Source organism: Oncorhynchus gorbuscha, linkage group LG03 (genome assembly GCF_021184085.1).
Source record: "Oncorhynchus gorbuscha isolate QuinsamMale2020 ecotype Even-year linkage group LG03, OgorEven_v1.0, whole genome shotgun sequence".
Taxonomy (NCBI): Eukaryota; Metazoa; Chordata; class Actinopteri; order Salmoniformes; family Salmonidae; genus Oncorhynchus; species Oncorhynchus gorbuscha.
Genome location: NC_060175.1, coordinates 94,092,251 through 94,119,521, shown reverse-complemented (window position 1 = coordinate 94,119,521; position 27,271 = coordinate 94,092,251). Strand labels below are relative to the sequence as shown.

The window sequence follows — 27,271 nt, the reverse complement described above, 5'->3', positions numbered from 1 at the left end:
AAAGATTAAATAAAGGTCAAAAAAATAAAAATCGGCAAATCGGTGCCCAAAAATACAGATTTCCGATTGTTATGAAAACTTGAAATCGGCCCTAATTAATCGGCCATTCCGATTAATCAGTCGACCTCTATCACACACACACACACACACACACACACACACACACACACACACACACACACACACACACACACACACACACACACACACACACACACACACACACACACACACACACACACACACACACACACACACACACACACACACACACACTGAGTGTGGTTAGTCCTGCCTGAGATCCTTGGGACGTCTACCCTAAACTCTAACCTTAACCCCTACCCTAACCTTAACCTTAATCCTTAACCATTTTAAATGTCAACTTCAATTGGGTAACATCAGCGTTGGGATGTCCCAAGGATTCCGGATAGCACTGACCCACTGAGTATCCTTGTTGCAGCCACAGCGTCCACCCTGCCTCCCATCTCCACTATGAGAGCAGCTTCGGTGTGGATGATGGTGATGTGAATATCAATAATCAAAGCAAAGATTGTAGGAGGAGGGATCTAAAGGGCTCGTCATTCACAAGAACCAACCCGGCTGCTTCTCCTCAAGGCTCTCTGCCTGCCCGCCACCCACCACGTGCTCTGACTGCATGCGTAGGCTATCCAGCCTCCATACTCAGGCTGGCTGGCTCAGTCTGGCTGGCTGGCTCTGTCTGCCTGGCTGCAACAACAACAGACCCTGGTCTGTTTCCCCATCTAACTTCATTAAGATGACACAGCCCAAATGTTATTCAATGATGATTTGTCAACAGTTTTTGAGTGCGTAGTCTCTCATGACAGACTGCATATGGAGTATCTCTTGGCAGTGCATATGATTTCCTGGATGCCATCCGGGATTAGTGAGCTAGCACATAATATCATATCACAATCCTCGTGCCTGTTTCCCCAAATGACACCCCATTTCTTATTTAGTGCACTACCTTTGACCAGGGCTTATAGGGCTCAGGTCAAAAGTAGTTCCCTGTATAGGGAGTAGGGTGCCAATTTGGTACGCAACTATGACCAGCCCCAGGCAAGCAGAGAGGGTCGAGGGGAAGGTCAGGGGTTATGGGAATGGCTGGGCAGAGAGATGAGAAGTACTATCTTTAAACCTCACAGACTGATTCAGAAAATAGCACCTTTTAAAGTGATGGCAAGCTTTGATTGGACGGACCTTGCACTTTATTCGATGTGTAAACAACTGCATGGCAGTGTGATTTATTATATGACAAACAGTGCTGACATGCACAAATTATCCATCAAATTTAGCCTACAGCTGATAAATGTAGTCATTTAAAAGTCATTGAAAAACCAAGAATGCACTATCTATGTGCATATACAGTACTGTGCAGAAGTTTTAGGCAGGCGTGAAAAAATGCTGTAAAATAAGAATGGTTTCAAAAATAGACATGTTAATAGATTATATTTATCAATTAACAAAATGCAAAGTGAGTGAACAGAAGAAAAATCTAAATCAATATTTGGTGTGACCACCCTGCCTAAAACATTTGCACAGTACTGTATTTGTTGACATGTCTAATACTAGGAAATGACTATAAGTCTAAGTGACTATAGGTCTAAAATCTACTGAATTATTACTGAATGATTAATTGCTGTAACTAGCTAGTAGTGACAGTCTGTCCTTTGTTTCTCTCTTGTCAGAGCTGGCCTTTCAGGCTTGTGTTTCTGTCATGAGAAGAGTATCTCGACCAGATATGTGTTTGTGGTTTCCTGTAGTGTAGGTGGCTATTTGATCAGGGGAGGAGAGATCCTGCTCTAAGGTTGTCACATGTTCCACCGTCAGGTTCTCTTGCTGTGTTAGCAGATGTAGTCAGTTATTACACAGACATGTGCTGTTTTATAGAACCTATTACACGTGTCTTGAGTAGCCCAATTCTTTCAGTAGGACCACATCTTCAAATGTGATTATGCACCATAAATATGAAAGACTTTTGCCTTAGCATATGACCTAATTGCATTTGCCAAGCAGCCTAATTCAGATCACTTACGTTAGATACATTTTACATTGAATATTCAAGGAAATCGCCCAGCACAGTGTTTTGTCTGCAAGCGCTGCAGTCCTTGAAAAATGTCCTTGAATCATGACCAGATGATGACATGATCTGATGTATATTTAGTAGGTTGTAAATACACAGTGAAAATCATAACTACTTCTCTCTATCTCTCGTGCCTCTCTCTCTCGGTCTCTCGCTCCCCCTCTGTGTCCTGCAGATCCTGCAGCAGGCGTGGCCATTCGTGGGTCAGTATCTGGAGAAGTTGCTGGTCGAGACCATTACTCCAGCCATACGTGCATCCAACACCCACCTGCAGAGCCTCAGCTTCACCACAGTCAACCTTGGGGAGAAGGTACTAACTAGAGCCCTGGCCTGTATAACATCATGACATTACTGTATAGTAGGACCCAGGGTATTAACTAGAGCCCTGGCCTGTATAACATCATGACATTACTGTGTAGTAGGACCCAGGGTACTAACTAGAGCCCTGGCCTGTATAACATCATGACATTACTGTGTAGTAGGACCCAGGGTATTAACTAGAGCCCTGGCCTGTATAACATCATGACATTACTGTATAGTAGGACCCAGGGTACTAACTAGAGCCCTGGCCTGTATAACATCATGTCATTACTGTGTAGTAGGACCCAGGGTACTAACTAGAGCCCTGGCCTGTATAACATCATGTCATTACTGTGTAGTAGGACCCAGGGTATTAACTACAGCCCTGGCCTGTATAACATCATGTCACTACTGTATAGTAGGACCCAGGGTACTAACTAGAGCCCTGGCCTGTATAACATCATGTCATTACTGTGTAGTAGGACCCAGGGTACTAACTACAGCCCTGGCCTGTATAACATCATGTCATTACTGTGTAGTAGTAGCAGTCATTTATAGTAGCCATTTATAGAAAGCCATTTATATAAATTTGTAGTAGCCATTTATAGAAATGTAAATAAATATGTGGCTCTGTTATTCCCTGTCGTTAAACTCATGAAGATGGACAGGTTCATTCTAACACTAATAACCATACAGAACAATTGCACACAAATGAATGACTTGTTATTAACAGCAGATCCCTCCCTAATAGCCTGTAGGCAAGGTGACCTTATGGAGAACAGATTGCCGTGAACATTATCTGTGTTATTCTATATGCTTTCTATACATATAATAATACCATAATATGTTTTATTTGTCTTAGGCCATGAAGGTGGTGGGAGTGAAGGCTCACACGGAGCACGACAAGCGGCAGGTCTTACTGGACCTATACATTAGGTACGCAGCCGCCGCAGCGCCCCATACTGCACGCCTGTCTTCAATGCCTCTGTGATGCAGAGCACATCCAACATATATAGCAGCAGTATGACAGTTAAATCAGCTTCCTGTTTCCTCTTCCTCCCCTCTCTCTTCTGTGCAGCTATGCAGGTGATGTGGAGATTAATGTGGAAATCAAAAAGTACTTTTGCAAAGCAGGAGTGAAGGGAATACAGGTAAAGATATACATAACAGTGTGGCTGGGGAGTGGGAGTGTATGAGAAAAATGGCCCCAAATTCTTCTCCAAAGCTAAAATGATATGCTTGCTTTTATTTCTCCTTCTCCCCCTTTCTTTTATTATCTCTCTCTTCCCCCTCCTTCTCCCCCTTTATTTTATTATCTCTCTCTTCCCCCCTCCTACTCTCTCTCTCTCTTTCCCCTCTCCTTCTCCCCCCTCTCTCTTATTATCTCTCTCATGAACTCTATCTCCTCCCCTCTTTCTCCCTCCCTTCTCCTCTCTGTCTGTAGCTACATGGGATGTTAAGGGTGATCCTGGAGCCCCTGATTGGGGATGTGCCTCTGGTGGGAGCCATCACCATGTTCTTCATCCGCAGACCTGTGAGTCTCTGCTACCAGCCACTTCCTTCCTTTGTTTGTTTGTCATCCATCCATCCATCCATCTATTAATCTATTCCATTAATTCATTAATTCACTTGATGCTGCCTTTTCATTGTCGTTGACATTTCTCCTCTCTCACAGAAGCTGGACATCAACTGGACGGGGCTGACCAACATGCTGGATATCCCTGGACTCAAGTGAGTGAGAGGGCTCCTGTTGTCTTTCTCAAAGGAGTACTTCTATAATACCTGTTATTCTGTTAGTTCTGTATATGTTAGTATTACTTCAGGGTGATGACCTAACTTAGCAAGGCGTTGTCCTTGCTCACGTGTGTAGATAAGACTTGCATCTAGGCATCTAGTTGTCTGATAATACAATTAAATCATTGTCAGTGCAGTGTTTAGTTGCTAACATCACAAATAAAATATTCCTGTCAATATGTTCCTATTTAGAAATCACATTTTGCTTAAAATTATTTCCAGGAAAATGTCTTCTGCCTCAGCCACATCCTAACTCAATGGGGTTGCCTCATTGTACATGAGTTTAATGCATGTTCCTGTCAGCAGTAGAATGGAGTCTTTGTCTATGTGTTTGTTTCCCACCTCTTTGTCTCATCCCAACGACACCCTGCATTCATTTACAGTGCCATGTCGGACACTATGATAATGGATGCTATAGCCTCATACCTGGTCCTCCCCAATCGCCTCACTATCCCCCTGGTGGCCGACCTGCACATTGCGCAGCTCCGCTCCCCTCTCCCACGGGTAACCTTACTCACATTCTAAATCACCTGTCCTGGAGAGTCACTGACTCACTGACTGACTGAAGCATTTACCAAACATAACAAATGGACTGATCCTACTCGTATGATTGACAGAGAAAAATGCTTAGCTACAAATTGTCCAGAAACAGTGGACAGCAAAGTGTTCCTACTGTAGACTGTATTAATCATGCCTCGGTGTATGTCTGTCAGGGAGTGGTGCGTATCCACCTGTTGGAAGCTGAGGAGCTGACAGCCAAGGACACGGTCATTAAGGGGATAATAGACGGGAAGTCTGACCCGTACGCTGTGCTGCGTGTGGGCACACAGACCTTCACATCACACACCGTGGACAGCAACCTCAACCCACAGTGGAGAGAGATGTTTGAGGTGAGAGACAGAGTGAGACGGAGTGAGAGACGGAGTATGCGAGGTGAGCGAGAGATGTAGGAGCGACGGAGAGAGACGGAGAGAGCGAGGTGAGTGAGAGAGAGAGAGACGGAGAGAGCGAGGTGAGTGAGAGAGAGAGTGAGAGAGACGGAGAGAGCGAGGTGAGCGAGAGGGAGAGATGGAGAGAGACAGAGAGAGACTGAGTGAGATGGAGTGAGAGACTGGGTGAGCGAGAGATGGAGAGCGACGGAGAGAGCGAGATGAGTGAGAGAGAGAGAGAGAGAGACGGAGAGAGCGAGGTGAGCGAGAGATGTAGGAGCGCCGGAGAGAGACGGAGAGAGCGAGGTGAGTGAGAGAGAGAGACGGAGAGAGCGAGGTGAGCGAGAGCGAGAGAGAGAGAGAGACGGAGAGAGCGAGCGAGGTGAGTGAGATGGAGAGACGGAGAGAGACAGAGAGAGACTGAGTGAGATGGAGTGAGAGACTGGGTGAGCGAGAGATGGAGAGCGACGGAGAGAGCGAGGTGAGCGAGAGAGAGAGACAGAGATGAGAGCAACATAGACAGAGAAAGAGGGAGAGAGGTGTTTGACAGAGATGTTTGAGGTGAGAGTTAGAGAGAGAGAAAGGCATGTCTCAGTGTCCTTACTCTTGGAGTTAAACAGCTTGGTTTGTTTTACTTGCTTCTCTCAGCAGATTCCCACAAAAAGAGAGCCTGCATATTGCAGACATACCACTTTAATGAACTATATATACATATTTACAGCGATGGGAGCAGATCAGCATGTGTGTGTCCCAAATGGCACCCTATCTCCTATTTAGTGCACTATGGGCCCTGGCAAAAAGAAATGGATTATTTAGGGAATAGGATTCCATTTCAGGTGCAGCATATTGTTACAGCAGGACGTGCAACACATTATGACCGACCAGCTGTTCCTCAGCCAGCGTGTTCTGCTTCTGCAGACAAAGGGGAAACTGTGGGTTTGTAGAGAGATGAGTGAGATGTGCTGAATTGACCAAGCATCAGTGTTGGCTACTCTGCTGTGTCATGGGGACAAGAACTGTCTTGCACAAGGCTTAGAGTTTGTCTTAGAGTTTGGGCTTTAGGGCTGTTGAGAGAAACACCATTGACTCTATTTGGATTGTGATTGTGATTACATGTGTTTGTTTCTATATGTGTGTTAGGTGATTGTCCATGAAGTGCCTGGTCAAGAGTTGGAGGTGGAGGTGTTTGATAAAGACCAGAACCAGGATGACTTCCTGGGCCGGTAGCGCCCAACTCTCTCCCTGGCTGTGTCTGTAGCGCCCAACTCTCTCCCTGGCTATGTCTGTAGCGCCCAACTCTCTGCCTGGCTGTGTCTGTAGCGCCCAACTCTCTCCCTGGCTGTGTCTGTAGCGCCCAACTCTCTCCCTGGCTGTGTCTGTAGCGCCCAACTCTCTCCCTGGCTGTGTCTGTAGCGCCCAACTCTCTCCCTGGCTGTGTCTGTAGCGCCCAACTCTCTCCCTGGCTGTGTCTGTAGCACCCAACTCTCTCCCTGGCTGTGTCTGTAGCGCCCAACTCTCTCCCTGGCTGTGTCTGTAGCGCCCAACTCTCTCCCTGGCTGTGTCTGTAGCGCCCAACTCTCTCCCTGGCTGTGTCTGTAGCGCCCAACTCTCTCCCTGGCTGTGTCTGTAGCGCCCAACTCTCTCCCTGGCTGTGTCTGTAGCGCCCAACTCTCTCCCTGGCTGTGTCTGTAGCGCCCAACTCTCTCCCTGGCTGTGTCTGTAGCGCCCAACTCTCTCCCTGGCTGTGTCTGTAGCGCCCAACTCTCTCCCTGGCTATGTCTGTAGCGCCCAACTCTCTCCCTGGCTGTGTCTGTAGCGCCCAACTCTCTCCCTGGCTGTGTCTGTAGCGCCCAACTCTCTCCCTGGCTGTGTCTGTAGCGCCCAACTCTCTCCCTGGCTATGTCTGTAGCGCCCAACTCTCTCCCTGGCTGTGTCTGTAGCGCCCAACTCTCAAGGTGCCATTTAGGATGCACTCCCTGTGTTGGTCATGTCATTCCCTGTTACAAATGTACTGTTTACCACTGTATGTTGTAATGAACAGTTTACATGTTCCTTCCTTCCTTCTCTCTCTCTCTCTCTCTCTCGCTCTCTCGCTCTCGCTCTCTCTCGCTCTCGCTCTCGCTCTCTCTCTCTCTCTCTCTCTCTCTCTCTCTCTCTCTCTCTCTCTCTCTCTCTCTCTCTCTCTCTCTCTCTCTCTCTCTCTCTCTCTCTCTCTCTCTCTCTCTCTCTCTCTCTCTCTCTCTCTCTCTCTCTCTCTCTCTCTCTCTCTCTCTCTCTCAGGGTCAAAATGGATCTAGATGTCGTACACAAGGCCAGAGTTCTAGATAAGGTGAGTTACAAGTGCTCCTTCAACACATACAGTGCATTCGTCAAGTATTCAGACCCTTTTTCCACATTTTGTTACATTACAGCCTTATTCTGAAATTGATTAAATCATACATTTATGACATTTTATAATTTCATAAAAATGAAAACAGAAATACCTTATTTACATAACTATTCAGACCTTTGCTATGAGACTTGCAGTTGAGCTCAGGTGCATCCTGTTTCCATTGGGAAAGGGGAGACCTAGTCAGTTGTACAACTGAATGCATTCAACTGAAATGTGTCTTCCACATTTAACCCAACCCCTCTGAATCAGAGAGGTGCGGGGGGCTGCCTTAATCGACATCCACATCGATATCCACGTCAGCTCGGGGATTCAATTCAGCAACCTTTCAGTTACTGGCCCCACTAGGCTACCTGCCGTCCATTGAGATGTTTCTACAACTTGATTGGAGTCCACCGGTGGTAAATTATATTGATAGGACATGATTTGGAAAGGCACACACCTGTCTAAATAATGTCCCACAGTTGACAGTGCATGTCGGAGCAAAAACCAAGCCATGAGGATGAAAGGATTGTCCGTAGAGCTCCGAGACAGGATTGTGTCGAGGAACAGATCTGGGGAAGGGTACCAAAACATTTCTGCAGCATTGAAGGTCCCCAAGAACACAGTGGCCTCCATCATTCTTAAATGGAAGAAGTTTGGAACCACCAAGACTCTTCCTAGAGCTGGCCGCCCGGCCAAACTGAGTAATCGGGGGAGAAGGGCATTGGTCAGGGAGATGACCTAGAACCCGATGGTCACTGACAGCTTCAGAGTTCCTCTGTGGAGATGGGAGAACCTTTCAGAAGGACAACCATCTCTGCAGCACTCCATCAATCAGGCCTTTATGGTAGTGGCCAGACAGAAGCCACTCCTCAGTAAAAGGCACATGAGAGCCTGCTTGAAGTTTGCCAAAAGGCACCTAAAGGGGAGACTAGGGAGACTAGTCGGACACAAATATCCAAATATCTGAATACAAACAGTGCAGCTATTCCCTCCGTAAGGCTATCAAACAAGCTAAGCGTCAGTACAGAGACAAAGTGGAATCTCAATTCAATGGCTCAGACACAAGAGGCATGTGGCAGGGTCTACAGTCAATCACGGACTACAAGATGAAATCCAGCCCAGTCACGGACCAGGATGTCTTGCTCCCAGGCAGACTAAATAACTTTTTTGCCCGCTTTGAGGACAATACAGTGCCACTGACACGGCCTGCAACGGAAACATGCAGTCTCTCCTTCACTGCAGCCGAGGTGAGTAAGACATTTAAACGTGTTAACCCTCGCAAGGCTGCAGGCCCAGACGGCATCCCCAGCCGCGCCCTCCGAGCATGCGCAGACCAGCTGGCCGGTGTGTTTACGGACATATTCAATCAATCCCTATACCAGTCTGCTGTTCCCACATGCTTCAAGAGGGCCACCATTGTTCCTGTTCCCAAGAAAGCTAAGGTAACTGAGCTAAACGACTACCGCCCCGTAGCACTCACTTCCGTCATCATGAAGTGCTTTGAGAGACTAGTCAAGGACCATATCACCTCCACCCTACCTGACACCCTAGACCCACTCCAATTTGCTTACCGCCCAAATAGGTCCACAGACGATGCAATCTCAACCACACTGCACACTGCCCTAACCCACCTGGACAAGAGGAATACCTATGTGAGAATGCTGTTCATCGACTACAGCTTGGCATTCAACACCATAGTACCCTCCAAGCTCGTCATCAAGCTCGAGACCCTGGGTCTCGACCCCGCCCTGTGCAACTGGGTACTGGACTTCCTGACGGGCCGCCCCCAGGTGGTGAGGGTAGGCAACAACATCTCCTCCCCGCTGATCCTCAACACGGGGCCCCACAAGGGTGCGTTCTGAGCCCTCTCCTGTACTCCCTGTTCACCCACGACTGCGTGGCCACGCACGCTCCAACTCAATCATCAAGTTTGCGGACGACACAACAGTGGTAGGCTTGATTACCAACAACGACGAGACGGCCTACAGGGAGGAGGTGAGGGCCCTTGGAGTGTGGTGTCAGGAAAATAACCTCACACTCAACGTCAACAAAACTAAGGAGATGATTGTGGACTTCAGGAAACAGCAGAGGGAACACCCCCTATCCACATCGATGGAACAGTAGTGGAGAGGGTAGCTAGTTTTAAGTTCCTCGGCATACACATCACAGACAAACTGAATTGGTCCACTCACACTGACAGCGTCGTGAAGAAGGCGCAGCAGCGCCTATTCAACCTCAGGAGGCTGAAGAAATTCGGCTTGTCACCAAAAGCACTCACAAACTTCTACAGATGCACAATCGAGAGCATCCTGGCGGGCTGTATCACCGCCTGGTACGGCAACTGCTCCGCCCTCAACCGTAAGGCTCTCCAGAGGGTAGTGAGGACTGCACAACGCATCACCGGGGGCAAACTACCTGCCCTCCAGGACACCTACACCACCCGTTGTTACAGGAAGGCCATAAAGATCATCAAGGACATCAACCACCCGAACCACTGCCTGTTCACCCCGCTATCATCCAGAAGGCGAGGTCAGTACAGGTGCATCAAAGCTGGGACCGAGAGACTGAAAAACAGCTTCTATCTCAAGGCCATCAGACTGTTAAATAGCCACCACTAACATTGAGTGGCTGCTGCCAACACACTGTCATTGACACTGACCCAACTCCAGCCATTTTAATAATGGGAATTGATGGGAAATGATGTAAATATATCACTAGCCACTTTAAACAATGCTACCTTATATAATGTTACTTACCCTACATTATTCATCTCATATGCATATGTATATACTGTACTCTACAACATCGACTGCATCCTTATGTAACACATGTATCACTAGCCACTTTAACTATGCCACTTTGTTTACTTTGTCTACACACTCATCTCATATGTATATACTGTACTCGATACCATCTACTGTATGCTGCTCTGTACCATCACTCATTCATATATCCTTATGTACATGTTCCTTATCCCCTTACACTGTGTATAAGACAGTAGTTTTGGAATTGTTAGTTAGATTACTTGTTGGTTATCACTGCATTGTCGGAACTAGAAGCACAAGCATTTCGCTACACTCGCATTAACATCTGCTAACCATGTGTATGTGACAAATAAAATTTGATTTGATTTGATTTGATTTGGATTGAGAGAAAGCGGATTGAGCAAAGTACAGAGAGATCCTGGAGAGACCAGAAAATAGCTGTGCAGCGATGCTCCTCATCCAACCTGACAGAACATGAGATGATCTGCTGAGAAGAATGGGAGAAACTCCCCAAATACAGGTGTGCCAAACTTGTAGCGTCAAACCCAAGATGACGTGAAGCTTTAATCGCTGGTGCTTCAACAAAGTACTGCGTAAAGGGTCTGAATCCTTATGTAAATGTGATATTTAATTACTGTTTTTTTTCCATTTGCAAAAACGTCTACCAACCTGTTTTTTTTGTCATTATGAGGTATTGTGATGTCATTACGGGGTATTGTGATGTCATTATGGGGTATTGTGTGTAGATTGATGAGGGGAATTTTTAAAAATCAATTTTTGAATAAAGCTGTAATGTAACAAAATGTGGGAAAAGTCAAGGTTTCTGAATACTTTCCAAATGCTCTTCACCTTATGTACCTAAAGTGAGTCTGACATTCCAATAGATTCAATAAATGGTGATCTACTTCCAATATTTGGAAGCAGCTTCTGGTCAATGAGCATTTTAACATTTACCAGCTGTTTTCTGTATCTCGTGTAGAGAGTAAACGCTCCATGCTGTGTAAAGGGCACTGAGCCGGAATGAAGGCTACCCTGAGACATGGCTGTAGACTGGGTCAGAATGAAGGCTACCCTGAGACATGGCTGTAGACTGGGTCAGAATGAAGGCTACCCTGAGACACGGCTGTAGACTGGGTCAGAATGAAGGCTACCCTGAGACATGGCTGTAGACTGGGTCAGAATGAAGGCTACCCTGAGACATGGCTGTAGACTGGGTCAGAATGAAGGCTACCCTGAGACATGGCTGTAGACTGGGTCAGAATGAAGGCTACCCTGAGACATGGCTGTAGACTGGGTCAGAATGAAGGCTACCCTGAGACATGGCTGTAGACTGGGTCAGAATGAAGGCTACCCTGAGACATGGCTGTAGACTGGGTCAGAATGAAGGCTACCCTGAGACATGGCTGTAGACTGGGTCAGAATGAAGGCTACCCTGAGACATGGCTGTAGACTGGGTCAGAATGAAGGCTACCCTGAGACACGGCTGTAGACTGGGTCAGAATGAAGGCTACCCTGAGACATGGCTGTAGACTGGGTCAGAATGAAGGCTACCCTGAGACATGGCTGTAGACTGGGTCAGAATGAAGGCTACCCTGAGACATGGCTGTAGACTGGGTCAGAATGAAGGCTACCCTGAGACATGGCTGTAGACTGGGTCAGAATGAAGGCTACCCTGAGACACGGCTGTAGACTGGGTCAGAATGAAGGCTACCCTGAGACATGGCTGTAGACTGGGTCAGAATGAAGGCTACCCTGAGACATGGCTGTAGACTGGGTCAGAATGAAGGCTGAATCTGGTAATTCCTTCAAACAGCAAGTGTCATGCAGACCCCATGTACCTCCCTCCTCGTGATCTCCTGCTGGCTCAGTCTGTACTCACCGGTTCACCACAATAACTTTACATCCCTCTATGACTCTCAGTGGTTTAGTGCATTTCACCACAATAACATTACCCTCCTTGCTGACTTAATGGTTTAGTCCATTTCACGGCAATAACGTTACGCCCCTCTATGACTCTCAATGGTTTAGTCCATTTCACAACAATAACGTTACGCCCCTCTATGACTCTCAATGGTTTAGTCAGAGGTTAGTCAATGTGCATGTTTAAGATCAAATCCATGTCAGTTGGGCTATATCCAGTGGAGGCTGCTGAGGGGAGGACGGCTCATAACAATGGCTGGAATGGAGTCAATGGAATGGTAACAACCACATGGAAACCACGTGTGTTGGATGTGTTTGATACCATTCCATTGACTCCATTCCAGCCATTGTTATGAGCCGTCCTCCCCTCAGCAGCCTCCACTGGCTGTATCATATTTATGTGGTTACTGAAATGTTAAAACATCCTTTCAGTTGTGACAGTCTGGTGCGCTGCTCAGCCACTACAATTCTCAAACACACACCTGTCTCTCTTTAACCCCCCCCCTTTTCTCTCCTAGTGGTTGAAGCTGAAGGATGTTACATCAGGCAGTGTTCACCTCCGTCTGGAGTGGCTCTCTCTGCTGTCCTCTGCTGACCGACTCAGTGAGGTGTGTCCACAGAGCAGTAGTTTGTAAACAAAGATGCTGTGTAAATATTGAGCTGTATCATTCTGCCTTCAAGCACTCATCAGTATTTAACTTTTCTGCTTTGACCAGGTAAATCATATTCATATACCTGAAACACTCTTGTCTGTTTCCCCCTGTGATCAGGTTATTCAGAGGAACCAGAATATGACCTGTAAGACTGGAGACCCTCCCTCTGCAGCCATCCTGTCTGTCTACCTGGACCGTGCTCAGGACCTGCCTGTGAGTACTGACTGACTGTGGCCATGTTCCAGGATGTCTTTATTGCAGTCGTACTGCACAGATGATCAGATCTCACCATGCCTAGGGAAGTGTTTAACTTCTCAGGAACTGCAGTAAAGACGACCTGGAACGCAACCTGATTGGTTCTGGTCTACAGTCTGTCCTCAGGTAGCCTAGAGGTTAGAGGGTTCAAATAAAAATCTGTCGATGTGCTCTTGAGTAAGGCACTTAACCCTAATTTGCTCAAGGGGTGCCGTACTACTATGGCTGACCCTGTAAAACAACACATTTGTGTCTTTCAGAGGAAGAAGGGCAATAAGGACCCCAGCCCCATGGTGCAGCTGTCTGTACAGAACACAACCAAGGAGAGTAGGGTAGGAATTCACCACCACACACTCTCAGAGAGTGTAACCATTCTACCTAACCTAACCAGTATCTCATATGTTCCATCACATATAGTGGATAACGTCTTCCCTCTTGTCCCTAGACTTGTTATGGGATCAGAGGGCCTTACTGTTAACATTCTATAACATTCTATATAACCTATAATATAATGATCATTATATTCTAACCTAGCTCTGTATATTTCATCATAAATATATCCTCGTCTCTGCCATCTCTAGATCTGTTATCTGACCTCTGACCCTGTGTGGGAAGATGCCTTCACCTTCTATATCCAGGACCCTCGCAAACAGGAACTTGATATTCATGTAAAAAATCTTATTACAAGCATACTTTCTGTTGTCTGTCAAAGTGTTACAGAAATCCTGTTGTTGCTGTGGTTACTGACACTCTTCCACCTCTTCCTCCTCCCCCAACACTTCCCCTTCACCCTTAACCCTCCACCTCTTCCTCCTCCCCCTCCTGTCCTCCTTCACCTCCTCCTGCTCCTCCTCCCTCTCTCCCAGGTGAAGGATGATGACCGGGCTCTGTCTCTGGGCAGTCTGTCCATCCCGCTGACCCGTCTGCTGGCAAGTCCTGACCTCAGCATGGATCAGTGGTTCCAGCTGGACAAATCTGGCCGCATCTATATCAATGCTGTTCTGAGGGTGGGTGGGGAAAAGAATGCAAACACACACCTGCATGTATGGAGACACACACACACACACACACACACACACACACACACACACACACACACACACACACACACACACACACACACACACACACACACACACACACACACACACACACACACACACACACACACACACACACACACACACACACACACACACACACACACACACACACACACACACACACACACACACAGCGATATAGAACACACAGACACACACAGAACACAGCGATACAGAACACACAGACACACACAGAACACAGAGATACAGCACACACAGAACACAGCGATACAGAACACACAGACACACACAGAACACAGAGATACAGAACACAGAGATACAGAACACACAGAACACAGCGATACAGAAAACACAGACACACACAGAACACAGAGATACAGAACACACAGACACACACAGAACACAGAGATACAGAACACACATACACACACAGAACACAGAGATACAGAACACACAGACACACACAGAACACAGAGACACAGACACACACAGAACACAGAGATACAGAACACACAGACACACACAGAACACAGGCATACAGTTATGGCATAACCTGTCCTAATGTTTTTCGTTCTGACTAAGCATCTCCCTCTCTTCTCTCTCCTGTGTTATAGGTTCTGCATTTAAATGAGGATGCCTCTCTTACCAGTTCCGTAACTCCTCAACTCCCAAGCCCAGGGGCAGGCCACGGAGACGGGGGTACCACGTCAGAGGTAGCCCTCGGGGGAGTGGGTGGAGCCCCCAAACCTGAACCCACACGACCCCAACAGACCACCCCTGACTCGGACTTCGCTAGTGAGGTGAGTCCACTAACAGACACACACACTGCTCCTCTCTCTCTCTGCTCCTCTCTCTCTCTGCTCCTCTCTCTCTCTCTGCTCCTCTATCTCTCTGCTCCTCTCTCTCTCTCTGCTCCTCTCTCTCTGCTCCTCTCTCTCTCTCTGCTCCTCTCTCTTTGCTCCTCTCTCTCTCTGCTCCTCTCTCTCTGCTCCTCTCTCTCTCTGCTCCTCTCTCTCTCTGCTCCTATCTCTCTCTGCTCCTCTCTCTCTCTCTGCTCCTCTCTCTTTGCTCCTCTCTCTCTCTGCTCCTATCTCTCTCTGCTCCTCTCACCGTATGGTGTGCTGCGGAGGCCAGTAACCTGATAGCCAAGGATAACGTATTGTATAGTGTACTCTCTCCATATTTCTCATCCTCCCTCTCTCTACCCATCCCTCACCCTCTCTAGGGAGTGCTGCGTATCCACCTGGCGGAGGCCAGTAACCTGATAGCCAAGGATAACTTCATAGGGGGCATGGTGAAGGGGAAGAGTGACCCCTACGTCAAGATCAGGGTGGCAGGAGTCACCTTCCGCAGCCACACCATCAAAGAGAACCTGAACCCCTCCTGGAACGAACTCTACGAGGTAGAATATAGAGCTGTGCTGGATATCCACAGTATTTTCAGTACATGCTGTCTCCGGACACTGCAGATCTATGCTCTCATACTGTAAACAATAATGAGGGGATTATTCATTCATTAATGCAGGATTTAGACCTATTAAAGATTGTTGTGCAAAACGTCAAGCACCTCTGTGTCCTCAGATCATCTTAACCCAGCTGCCTGGTCAGGAGATCCAGGTTGAGCTGTTTGATAAAGATCTGGACCAGGATGACTTCTTGGGGAGGTGAGGTTCTGACCAGATAACATGGTGCCTCAAAACAAGTCAGAATCATTCTGCTGAATACATTTATGTTTTGTTTGTTTCAGGTTCAAGTTAAACCTGCAAGACATCATCAGCCCACAGTTCACTGATGAGGTAACATCTAACTATTCACTATAATTGATTGTTTTTCTGACAGATTTAGCTGTGTTTTCTGTATGGCCAGTGGTAGAGCTATGCCTCCAAAATGTCTCTCTCTCTCTCTGTAATGGTACTCTGATGGTACTCTGATAATCTGATGGTACTCTGGTAATCATGTGTCTGTTTCTATCACAGTGGTACACTCTGAATGATGTGAAGTCAGGTCGGCTTCACCTGGTCATGGAATGGCTCCCCACGGTCTCAGAGTCCGCCAGACTAAATCAGGTTAGCTTCCCCTGTTCTCTTCCTCCCTCCCCCTATCTCTTTCTCTCTCCCTCCCCCTCTCTTGCTCTCCCCCTCCCCCTCTCTCTTATTTTCTCCCTTTCCCTCTCCCTCTCCCTCTTTTCCCCATACTCTTTCCCTCTGTCTCCCCCTTTCTTCCTCTCCCTTTCTCCATATCTCTCTCTCCCCCTCTCCCTTTCTCCATATCTCTCTCTCCCCCTCTCCCTTTCTCCATATCTCTCTCTCAACCTCTCCCTTTCTCCATATCTCTCTCCCTCTCCCTTTCTCCATATCTCTCTCTCCCCTCTCCCTTTCTCCATATCTCTCTCCCCTCTCCCTTTCTCCAAATCTCTCTCTCCACTCTCCCTTTCTCCTTATCTCTCTCCCCCTCTCCCTTTCTCCATATCTCTCTCTCCCCTCTCCCTTTCTCAAAATCTCTCTCTCCCCTCTCCCTTTCTCCTTATCTCTCTCCCCTCTCCCTTTCTCCATATATCTCTCTCCCCTCTCCCTTTCTCCATATGTCTCTCTCCCCTCTCCCTTTCTCCATATCTCTCTCCCCTCTCCCTTTCTCCCCCTTTTCTCTCTCTCCCCTCTCCCTTTCTCCATATCTCTCCCCTCTCCCTTTCTCCATATCTCTCTCTCCCCTCTCCCTTTCTCCAAATCTCTCTTTCCCTCTCCCTTTCTCCATATCTCTCTCTCTCTCCCTCTCCCTTTCTCCATATCTCTCTCTCCCCTCTCCTTTCTCCTTTCTCCCTTTCTCCATATCTCTCTCCCCCTCTCCCTTTCTCATATTTCTCTCCCCTTTCTCCATATCTCTCTCTCCCCTCTCCCTTTCTGCAAATCTCTATCCCCCTCTCCATATCTCTCTCTCCCCTCTCCCTTTCTCCAAATCTCTATCCCCCTCTCCATCTCTCTCTCTCCCCTCTCCCTTTCTCCATATCTCTCTCTCCCCTCTCCCTTTCTCCATATCTCTCTCTCCCCTCTCCCTTTCGTATCTCTCTCTCTCCTCTCCCTTTCTCCATATCTCTCCCCTCTCCCTTCTCCATCTCTTCCCCTCCCTTTCTCCATACTCTCTTCTCTTTCTCCCCTTCTCCATATCTCTCTCTCCCCTCTCCCTTTCTCCATCTCCCCTCTCTCTCTCTCCCCTCTCCCTTTCTCCATCTCTCTCCCCTCTCCCTTTCTCCATATCTCTCTCCCTCTCCCTTTCTCCATATCTCTCTCTCCCCTCTCCCTTTCTCCATATCTCTCTCCCCTCTCCCTTTCTCCATCCCTCTCCCTTTCTCTTCTCTCTCTCCCTCTCCCTTTCTCCATATCTCTCTCTCCCTCTCCCTCTCCTCTTCTCCCCCATCATATCTCTCTCCCCTCTCCCTTTCTCCATATATCTCTCTCCCTCTCCCTTTCTCCATATCTCTCTCTCTCTCCCTTTCTCCTCCCTTTCTCCATCTCTCTCCCCTCTCCCTTTCTCCATATCTCCCCTCTCCCCTCCTCCCTTTCCCTTTCTCCATATCTCTCTCTCCCCCTCTCCCTTTCTCCATATCTCTCTCTCCCCTCCCTCCCTTTCTCCATATCTCTCTCCCCTCTCCCTTTCTCCATATCTCTCTCTCTCCCTCTCCCTTTCTCCATATCTCTCTCCCCTCTCCCTTTCTCCATACTCTTTCTCTTTCTCCCTTCTCATTTACTTTTACATTTAAGTCATTTAGCAGACCCTCTTTTCCAGAGCGACTTCCAATCTCTCTCTCCCTTTCTCCCCTCTCCCTTTCTCCAAATCTCTATCCCCCTCTCCATCTCTCTCTCCCCCTCTCCCTTTCTCCATATATCTCTCTCCCCTCTCCCTTTCTCCATATCTCTCTCTCCCCTCTCCCTTTCTCCATACTCTTTCTCTCCCCTTCTCCATATATCTCTCTCCCCTCTCCCTTTCTCCAAATCTCTATCCCCCTCTCCATCTCTCTCTCCCCTCTCCCTTTCTCCATATCTCCTCTCTCTCCCTCTCCCTTTCTCCATATCTCTCTCTCCCTTTCTCCATCTCCCTTTCTCCATATCTCTCTCTCCCCTCTCCCTTTCTCCATATCTCTCTCTCCCCTCTCCCTTTCTCCATATATCTCTCTCTCCACTCTCCCTTACTCCATATCTCTCTCTCCACTCTCCCTTTCTCCATATCTCTCTCTCCCCTCTCCCTTTCTCCATATCTCTCTCTCCCCTCTCCCTTTCTCCATATCTCTCTCTCCCCTCTCCCTTTCTCCATATCTCTCTCTCCCCTCTCCCTTTCTCCATATCTCTCTCCCCTCTCCCTTTCTCCATCTCTCTCTCCCCTCTCCCTTTCTCCATATCTCTCTCTCCCCTCTCCCTTTCTCCATATCTCTCTCTCCCCTCTCCCTTTCTCCATATCTCTCTCCCCTCTCCCTTTCTCTCTCTCTCCCCTCTCCCTTTCTCCATATCTCTCTCCCCTCTCCCTTTCTCCATCTCTCTCTCCCCCTCTCCCTTTCTATCTCTCTCTCCCTTTCTCCTCCCTTTCTCCACTCTTTCTCTCCCCTTCTCCATATCTCTCTCTCCCCTCTCCCTTTCTCCTCTCTCTCCCCTCTCCCTTTCTCCATCTCTCTCTCCCTCTCCCTTTCTCCATCTCTCTCTCCCCTCTCCCTTTCTCCATATCTCTCTCTCCCCTCTCCCTTTCTCCTTATCTCTCCCTCCCCTCTCCCTTTCTCCATATCTCTCTCTCCCCTCTCCCTTTCTCCATATCTCTCTCTCCCCTCTCTCTCCCTCTCCTTTTCTCCATATCTCTCTCTCCCTTTCTCCCTTTCTCCCCTCTCCCTTTCTCTCTCTCCCTCTCCCTTTCTCCATATCTCTCTCTCCCCCTCTCCCTTTCCCCTCCATATCTCTCTCCCCTCTCCCTTTCTCCATATCTCTCTCCCCTCTCCCCTTTCTCCATATCTCTCTCTCCCCTCTCCCTTTCTCCATATCTCTCTCTCCCCTCTCCCTTTCTCCATATCATATCTCTCTCCCCTCTCCCTTTCTCCATATCTCTCTCTCCCCTCTCCCTTTCTCCATATCTCTCCCCTCTCCCTTTCTCCCTTTCTCCTTTCTATCTCTCTCTCCCCTCTCCCTTTCTCCATATCTCTCTCTCCCCTCTCCCTTTCTCCATATCTCTCTCCCCTCTCCCTTTCTCCATATCTCTCTCCCCTCTCCTTTCTCCTCTCCCTTTCTCCTTTCTCCATATCTCTCTCCCCTCTCCCTTTCTCCATATCTCTCTCTCCCCTCTCCCTTTCTCCATATCTCTCTCCCCTCTCCCTTTCTCCTTATCTCTCTCTCCCTCTCCCTTTCTCCATATCTCTCTCCCTCTCCCTTTCTCCATATCTCTCTCCCCTCTCCCTTTCTCCATATATCTCTCTCCCTTTCCCTCTCCCTTTCTCCATATCTCTCTCTCTCCCTTTCTCCATATCTCTCTCTCCCCTCTCCCTTTCTCCCTTCTCTCTCTCCCCTCTCCCTTTCTCCATATCTCTCTCTCCCTTTCTCCATATCTCTCTCCCCTCTCCCTTTCTCCTTATCTCTCTCTCTCCCTCTCCCTTTCTCCATATCTCTCTCTCCCCTCTCCCTTTCTCCAAATCTCTCTCTCCCCTCTCCCTTTCTCCATATCTCTCTCTCCCCTCTCCCTTTCTCCATATCTCTCTCTCCCCTCTCCCTTTCTCCATATCTCTCTCTCCCCTCTCCCTTTCTCCATATCTCTCTCTCCCCTCTCCCTTTCTCCATATCTCTCTCTCCCCTCTCCCTTTCTCCATATCTCTCTCTCATTTGAATGCTTTCTTTCCCTCTCTGTAATCTCTCCACATTCCTCTCTTGTCACGTTGGTCATAACGAGGAGACCAAGGGGCAGCGTGAGACGAATAAATTTGTCTTTATTTCAATAAAGAACACTAAACAAACTAACAAAACTAACGTGAAGCTATAAACGAGTGCTGACATGCAACTACACATAGACAATAACCCACAAAACCAAAATGGAAAATGGCAACCTAAATAGGATTCCCAATCAGACAACGATAAACAGCTGCCTCTGATTGGGAACCAATTCAGGCCACCATAGACCTACATTTACCGAGACAATACCAAAACCCCATAGATATACAAAATACCCTAGACAAGACAAAAACACGCATACCGCCCTCATCACACCCTGACCTAACCAAAATAATAAAGAAAACAAAAATAACTAAGGTCAGGGTGTGACATCTCTGCTCTACCAGAATCTGGTTCTAACAGTGTATTATAATTCTGAACCTCCAGATACTGCAGTATCAGGCCCAGCAGCAGTACCAGAACAAGGCAGTGCCGTCGGCTGCTGTGTTGTTTGTGTACCTGGAGAGAGCCCACGGCCTGCCGGTGAGACCTGGGGCCTGCTGCCCTGCTGCCCTGCTGTGTTAACATACAGTTCTTGTTGTTGTAGTTGTTGATATTGTCAGTGGTCATGTACTGTACAGCCCACAATACATCGTAAGTGTTTATATACATCATGGGTTTGGGTTTTACTATATATTACTTAATATTGACATTTGAGGAATGGTTTGTATATTTGTTGTTTATGTACATTTGTCGATGTTGATTCTATTGCAGCCCTTTAATTTATTTGATCCACAGTTGAAGAAGAATGGAAAGGAGCCAAAAGTCGGGGCAGAGATTTCGCTGAGGGCCCTGACATACAAGACCAAGGTAAGTGTATCTTATAGCCCTGACATACAAGACCAAGGTAAGTGTATCTTATAGCCCTGACATACAAGACCAAGGTAAGTGTATCTTATAGCCCTGACATACAAGACCAAGGTAAGTGTATCTTATAGCCCTGACATACAAGACCAAGGTAAGTGTATCTTATAGACGGATTGGTTGTTTAGCAACAAAAGTGACACAAGCCAACTAGGATTCCCACATGGCAGCTTCTTGTCATTGTTGCTAGACGTCTGACCCACATTGAAGCGTGCACATCATTTTGGTGACGTTGTCAGTTAAGCCATCTATATTTCTCTTGACTCCATGTCTATTTACAGATATGCTTACTAGAGAGTACAAAAGGAAGTATGGACAATTTTTCCATCCATCTCTTTTTCAAAGGTGTGCGAGTGCTCTACGTCTCCTCGGTGGGATGAAGCTTTCCACTTCCTGGTTCGTGACCCTACAGAGGAACTCCTTATAGTGAAGGTGAAGGAAGGGTCCACCAGGGTTGAAAAGTATACATTTGTTTTACTGTATGAATGTCTTGTCTTAAGAATGATTTACTCTTGCTGCTGACAATAGTGTTAACACGTTTTCATAGATTGCTTACACATATTGATATGCCATTCAAACCTGGGAGACAATGTGTTAACAGTGGAATGATGACATTGCGGTGCCCTATGTTGTCTCTGATCATGTGTGTGCACCCATCTCTGTGTGTGTGTGTGCCTGTTTCTCTGTGTGTGTGTAGCTGTCCCACAGCTGGGGACAGGCCATGGGTACGGTGGTGTTGCCCCTGAGAGAGGTGCTGTCAGAGCAGGGCCTGGTGCTGGACCGATGGCTGAGTCTGGACGGGGCCCTCCCAGAGAGCCAGATTCTACTGAGGGCCACACTCAAGGTTAACTCATAATACAGACCCACACACTCTGTACCAAACCACTGTCCAGACCTGGGCTCAAATCATTTTTTTATTCTTCCAAATAGTGTATCTGTGCTAGATTGAGCTTGTCTGACACAATGGAACAGTGAAGTGTAAACTCTGCCCATCTGGCATGTCAGGCAGGCTCAATCAAATGCTCAAAGTATTTGAAAGAAAACAAGTATTGCTAAACAAGTGTCACACATGTTTAGCAGATGTTATTGCGGGTGTAGATGTTATTGCGGGTGCAGATGTTATTGCGGGTGCAGATGTTATTGCGGGTGCAGATGTTATTGCGGGTGTAGATGTTATTGCGGGTGTAGATGTTATTGCGGGTGTAGATGTTATTGCGGGTGTAGATGTTATTGCGGGTGCAGATGTTATTGCGGGTGCAGATGTTATTGCGGGTGCAGATGTTATTGGGGGTGCTAGATGTTATTGCGGGTGTAGATGTTATTGGGGGTGCTAGATGTTATTGCGGGTGCAGATGTTATTGCGGGTGCAGATGTTATTGGGGGTGCTTGATGTTATTGGGGGTGCTAGATGTTATTGCGGGTGTAGATGTTATTGGGGGTGCTAGATGTTATTGCGGGTGTAGATGTTATTGCAGGTGCTAGATGTTATTGCGGGTGTAGTGAAATGCTTGTAGCAACTATATGCATACCTGCCAAGAACTATACACACACACACTCTCTATACCCGTGTTTCCCAACTCCGGTCCTCGAGTACCCCCAACAATACATATCTTTGTGGACAAACACACCTGATTTTACTTGTCAACTAATCATCAAGTAATGGTCAAGTTGAATCAGGTGTTTTTGTCTGGGGCTACAACATGTGTATTGTTGGGGGTACTGGAGGAGCGGAGTTGGGAAACACTGTACCAAACAAACTCCCTCCTGCCATATGATTTTCATACTCTGTACTAAACTCAACACTGTCCCATGACTATTCCTCCAAAACAACATGATTGCATTTGCTCTGAACACCCTCTTTCTACATTAATGTCATCATGTGAGCTCTTAACACCTTCCATCCTGATAAGCATTTTACTGTCACACGTTTTTTACTCATAAATGTTATATTGTATCAGTTTTTTAAGTGTGTCGTGACTTTGTGTGAAATAACCTTTAAAATGGAAGGAACTGAAGCTTGAAACTTGAGTGGAATATGAAATGCACTTTGTCCTGTAGATGCTGAACACCCAGCTGGCAGTGTGTCCTAGTGGTGTGTCCAGTGATACTACTGGGGAGTGCAGTGAACCAAACCTGCGACACAGATCACCGCTCTCTCAATTGTGAGTCATTCTGAAGCACATTACATTACAGCACATTACAGTACAGCACATTACAGTACAGTGTATTACAGCACATTACAGTACAGCACATTACAGTACAGCACATTACAGTACAGTGTATTACAGTACAGTGTATTACAGCACATTACAGTACAGCACATTACAGTACAGCACATTTACAGCACATTACAGTACAGAGCATTACAGCACATTACAGTACAGCGCATTACAGTACAGCGCATTACAGTACAGCAAATTACAGTACATTATAGTACAGCACATTACAGCACATTACAGCACATTACATTACAGCACAGTACAGCACATTACAGTACAGCGCATTACAGCACATTACAGCACATTACATTACAGTACAGCACAGTACATTACAGCACAGTACAGCACAGTACAGCACAGTACAGCACAGTACAGCACATTACAGCACATTACATTACAGTACAGCACTGTACAGCACAGTACAGCACATTACAGCACAGTACAGCACAGTACAGCACATTACAGCACAGTACAGCACATTACAGTACAGTACAGCACATTACAGCACATTACAGCACAGTACAGCACATTACAGCACATTACATTACAATACAGCACATTACAGCACATTACATTACAGTACAGCACATTACAGCATACTACAGCACAGTACAGCACATTACAGCACATTACAGCACAGTACAGCACATTACAGCACATTACATTACAATACAGCACATTACAGCACATTACATTACAGTACAGCACATTACAGCATACTACAGCACAGTACAGCACATTACAGCACATTACAGCACATTACATTACAATACAGCACATTACAGCACATTACATTACAGTACAGCACATTACAGCATACTACAGCACAGTACAGCACATTACAGCATACTACAGCACAGTACAGCACATTACAGCATATTACAGCACAGTACAGCACATTACAGCACAGTACAGCACATTACAGGACAGTACAGAACATTACAGCACATTACAGTACAGCACATTACAGCACAGTACAGCACATTATATTACAGTACAGCACATTATATTACAGTACAGCACATTACAGCACATTACAAGACAGTAAGAACTGAGAAGTGATGTCCAACGGGCCTGCATGGTACACGTTGTTATTCTCACTGCAGTGTACTGCACTTCACCATAATCAAAAATGATTTCTGATATAAAATACAAATAAGCACATTGCGTGCAGCATTCATTCATCGATATCATCACAGTCCAATTCTATGCATACAATACAAAGGTTGGTTTGCTCACAGTTTTGGAGACTTTTCATTGACACCCCAAAACACAATCCACCTTAGAAATGTGGAAGGGGGAATAAATTACAGGAATACAACTGATATGAATGTATTGTCCTACATCCACAACAAAGCAACTAATATGAATGTATTGGCCTACATCCACAACAAAGCAACTGATATGAATGTATTGTCCTACATCCACAACAAAGCAACTGATATGAATGTATTGTCCTACATCCACAACAAAGCAACTGATATGAATGTAATGTCCTACATCCACAACAAAGCAACTGATATGAATATATTGGCCTACATCCACAACAAAGCAACTGATATGAATATATTGGCCTACATCCACAACAAAGCAACTGATATGAATATATTGGCCTACATCCACAACAAAGCAACTGATATGAATATATTGGCCTACATCCACAACAAAGCAAAGCTCTATAATGGAAGATCAGAATGTTGGCGACGATGACTTTGGAGTAATCCAAAGTTATGTATAACTAAAACAACTTCTTTCAAAGCATGTACGCAGTATTGTAAAAAAACACAAAAAAAACATAACAACTAGACAGTCCCCATTGCCAAACGTCTTTCCATATATTGTACATGATATGGCACTAGGTGATTTTACAATTTTGTCCAGAAATATTTACTGTATTCCGGAAAATAATGAACACAATTGCACACATTTCTGTTCTGATCAAAACAAGGTTGTAATGTTCTGTGAACAAAACACTTAAGACCTCATTTTTTATTCACTGATGATATTTGTATTTAATGCAAATGGTGGTCTAAGATATGCAAGTCATGTACTAAGGCAAGAAAATGATCAGATGTTCTGTAAATATATTTGAGCATTTTATCATTGCTGTTCTGCTATAGATATGTTTCAACACAGATCAAAAATTGCTTGTACAGGATTGAGAAACGGCAATAGGCGAGCGGAGGAGTACACTCTTTAAAAAAATGGTGCTATCGAGAACCTAAAAGGGTTCTTTGGCTGTTCACATAGTAGAACCATTTGAAGAACCTATTTTGGTTCCAGGTAGAACTCTTTTTGGTTCCATGTAGAACCATTTCCACAGACGGTTCTACATGGAACCCAAAAAGGTTCTATCTGTAATAAAATAAAAACATTTAAAATCTGCCACACCCCCTTCAAATCAGCTGTTGTTTTCTCAGAGTAGAAAAGCATGCACTCATTTGAAAAAAAATATGCTACTATATTTGATCTATAAAATGTCTAGCACAACTAGCTACGTTTCTTTTTATCACTTTTCATATGTATTTTTGGATTCCTACTCTGTAAACGTCATTTGCCTGATGACATGCTAGTGGAGAAGGAGCGTCTCATTTTATATAAGCACATTTGTTTCCACATATCCTCTCCTCGCCCCCTCCCCTTGATCACCTCTGAACTTTTTCAAAAGGAGGCGAGGAGAGGACGGAGGAGTCGAGTAAAACCAATTGAGATTCTCCCCCTGTCTACCTGTGTCTCCTCTCTCAGAGGTGGTCAGAGCCCTGGTCAGGTGAAGCTGCAAATTGGCTACTCAACAGAGGAGAACAGGCTGTACATCACCGTCCTCTCCTGCAGGTATGTCCTAAACTACAATACCCACAATGCACTGGATCGGCTGGTGGTTTACAGTACTTTGCCATATAGCCCTATAGCCTCTATAAATCATATACAGTACCAGTCAAATGTTTGGACAGACCTACTCATTCCAAGGTTTTTAAAATTTTTATTTTTTACTATTTTCTAAATTGTAGAATAACAGTGAAGACAACATAAATATGAAATTACTCACATGGAATCATGTAGTAAACAAAAAAGTGTTTAAAAAAATCAAAATATATTTTATATTGGAGATTCTTCAAAGTACATCTCTGAAGCTGGTTGAGAGATTGCCAAGACTGTGCAAAGCTGTCATCAAGGAAAAGGGTGGCTACTTTGAAGAATCTTAAATATAAAATATATTTGGACTTATTTAACACTTTTTTGGTTACTACATGATTCCATATGTGTTATTTCATAGTTTGATGTCTTCACTATTATTCTACAATGTGGAAAATAGTAAAAAATTAAGAAAAACCCTTGAATGAGTAGGTGTGTCCAAACCTTTGACTGGTACTGTACATATTTACTCGTTCCTGTTGTATTGTTTTTTAATGTAATGTAAATGCATTCAGAATATTTGGGATTGTGAACCCATTGTTAGATTGTATTTGAATGAATACATAAATATTCTTAAAAAAGAAAGAGAAAAAAGTTAGCCCCATAGGACTGTTTCAATGGGCTATTGTTTGTCTACTTCCAGTATGTGATCATTGTGGTTCCTGTACCCAGTGTATGACACAGTATGTCACCCAGTTCTCTGTTTACCTCTAGGGGCCTGCCAGCTTGTGTGTCTGCTAAGGACAGCTCCGACCCATATGTCTCCTTTATCCTTCTGCCAGACAAGAACAGGACCACCAAGAGAAAGACCATCACCAAGAAGAGAGACCTCAACCCTGAGTTTAACGAGAGGTGAGATGGGAGTTGAGACTAGAGAGAGGGAATTTGTAGGGACAGGAGATTAGAGACAGGAGGAGACACCAGGAGACTAGAGAGAGGGAATGTGTAGGGACAGGAGGTTTTCCAGACCATGTAACTCTGGGCACTAGTTATACCATAGTTAGTTTTGTGTAATACTAATATCTGATACTGTTTGCTAGCTTTTTGTATCTCTAAAGTCCTAGCCCTATGTATCAAACTATCAGCTATACAGTAGTTAGTTATGTGTTATTACTAGCTCTGACTTTGCTCATAGCTATTTTATTGAGGAAAAGGGTACTTACTATGACT

The 27,271-nt window shown here is 45.9% G+C and overlaps 1 protein-coding gene across 3 annotated transcripts in view; it reads left to right on the top strand.

The window, feature by feature from the left end:
• The window catches only part of LOC124032267 (extended synaptotagmin-1-like), a 43,950-nt gene that overhangs the window by 8,629 nt on the left and 8,050 nt on the right, over window positions 1-27,271 (top strand). For 2 of the 3 annotated variants that reach the window (XM_046344530.1, XM_046344531.1), the window contains exons 3-28: window positions 2,277-2,411; window positions 3,264-3,337; window positions 3,480-3,552; window positions 3,846-3,935; window positions 4,077-4,132; window positions 4,579-4,699; window positions 4,909-5,085; window positions 6,265-6,347; window positions 7,405-7,453; window positions 12,702-12,791; window positions 12,954-13,049; window positions 13,352-13,423; window positions 13,673-13,759; window positions 13,958-14,098; window positions 14,770-14,955; window positions 15,381-15,557; window positions 15,736-15,818; window positions 15,902-15,950; window positions 16,131-16,220; window positions 20,493-20,588; window positions 20,844-20,915; window positions 21,315-21,401; window positions 21,667-21,813; window positions 23,028-23,131; window positions 25,934-26,020; window positions 26,816-26,953. In XM_046344530.1, the coding sequence (XP_046200486.1) occupies window positions 2,277-2,411; window positions 3,264-3,337; window positions 3,480-3,552; window positions 3,846-3,935; window positions 4,077-4,132; window positions 4,579-4,699; window positions 4,909-5,085; window positions 6,265-6,347; window positions 7,405-7,453; window positions 12,702-12,791; window positions 12,954-13,049; window positions 13,352-13,423; window positions 13,673-13,759; window positions 13,958-14,098; window positions 14,770-14,955; window positions 15,381-15,557; window positions 15,736-15,818; window positions 15,902-15,950; window positions 16,131-16,220; window positions 20,493-20,588; window positions 20,844-20,915; window positions 21,315-21,401; window positions 21,667-21,813; window positions 23,028-23,131; window positions 25,934-26,020; window positions 26,816-26,953 (2,660 nt within the window). Of the gene's footprint in view, window positions 1-2,276; window positions 2,412-3,263; window positions 3,338-3,479; window positions 3,553-3,845; window positions 3,936-4,076; window positions 4,133-4,578; window positions 4,700-4,908; window positions 5,086-6,264; window positions 6,348-7,404; window positions 7,454-12,701; window positions 12,792-12,953; window positions 13,050-13,351; window positions 13,424-13,672; window positions 13,760-13,957; window positions 14,099-14,769; window positions 14,956-15,380; window positions 15,558-15,735; window positions 15,819-15,901; window positions 15,951-16,130; window positions 16,221-20,492; window positions 20,589-20,843; window positions 20,916-21,314; window positions 21,402-21,666; window positions 21,814-23,027; window positions 23,132-25,856; window positions 26,021-26,815; window positions 26,954-27,271 lie in introns of those variants that run through there. The other variant, XM_046344532.1, reaches the window with a different exon arrangement.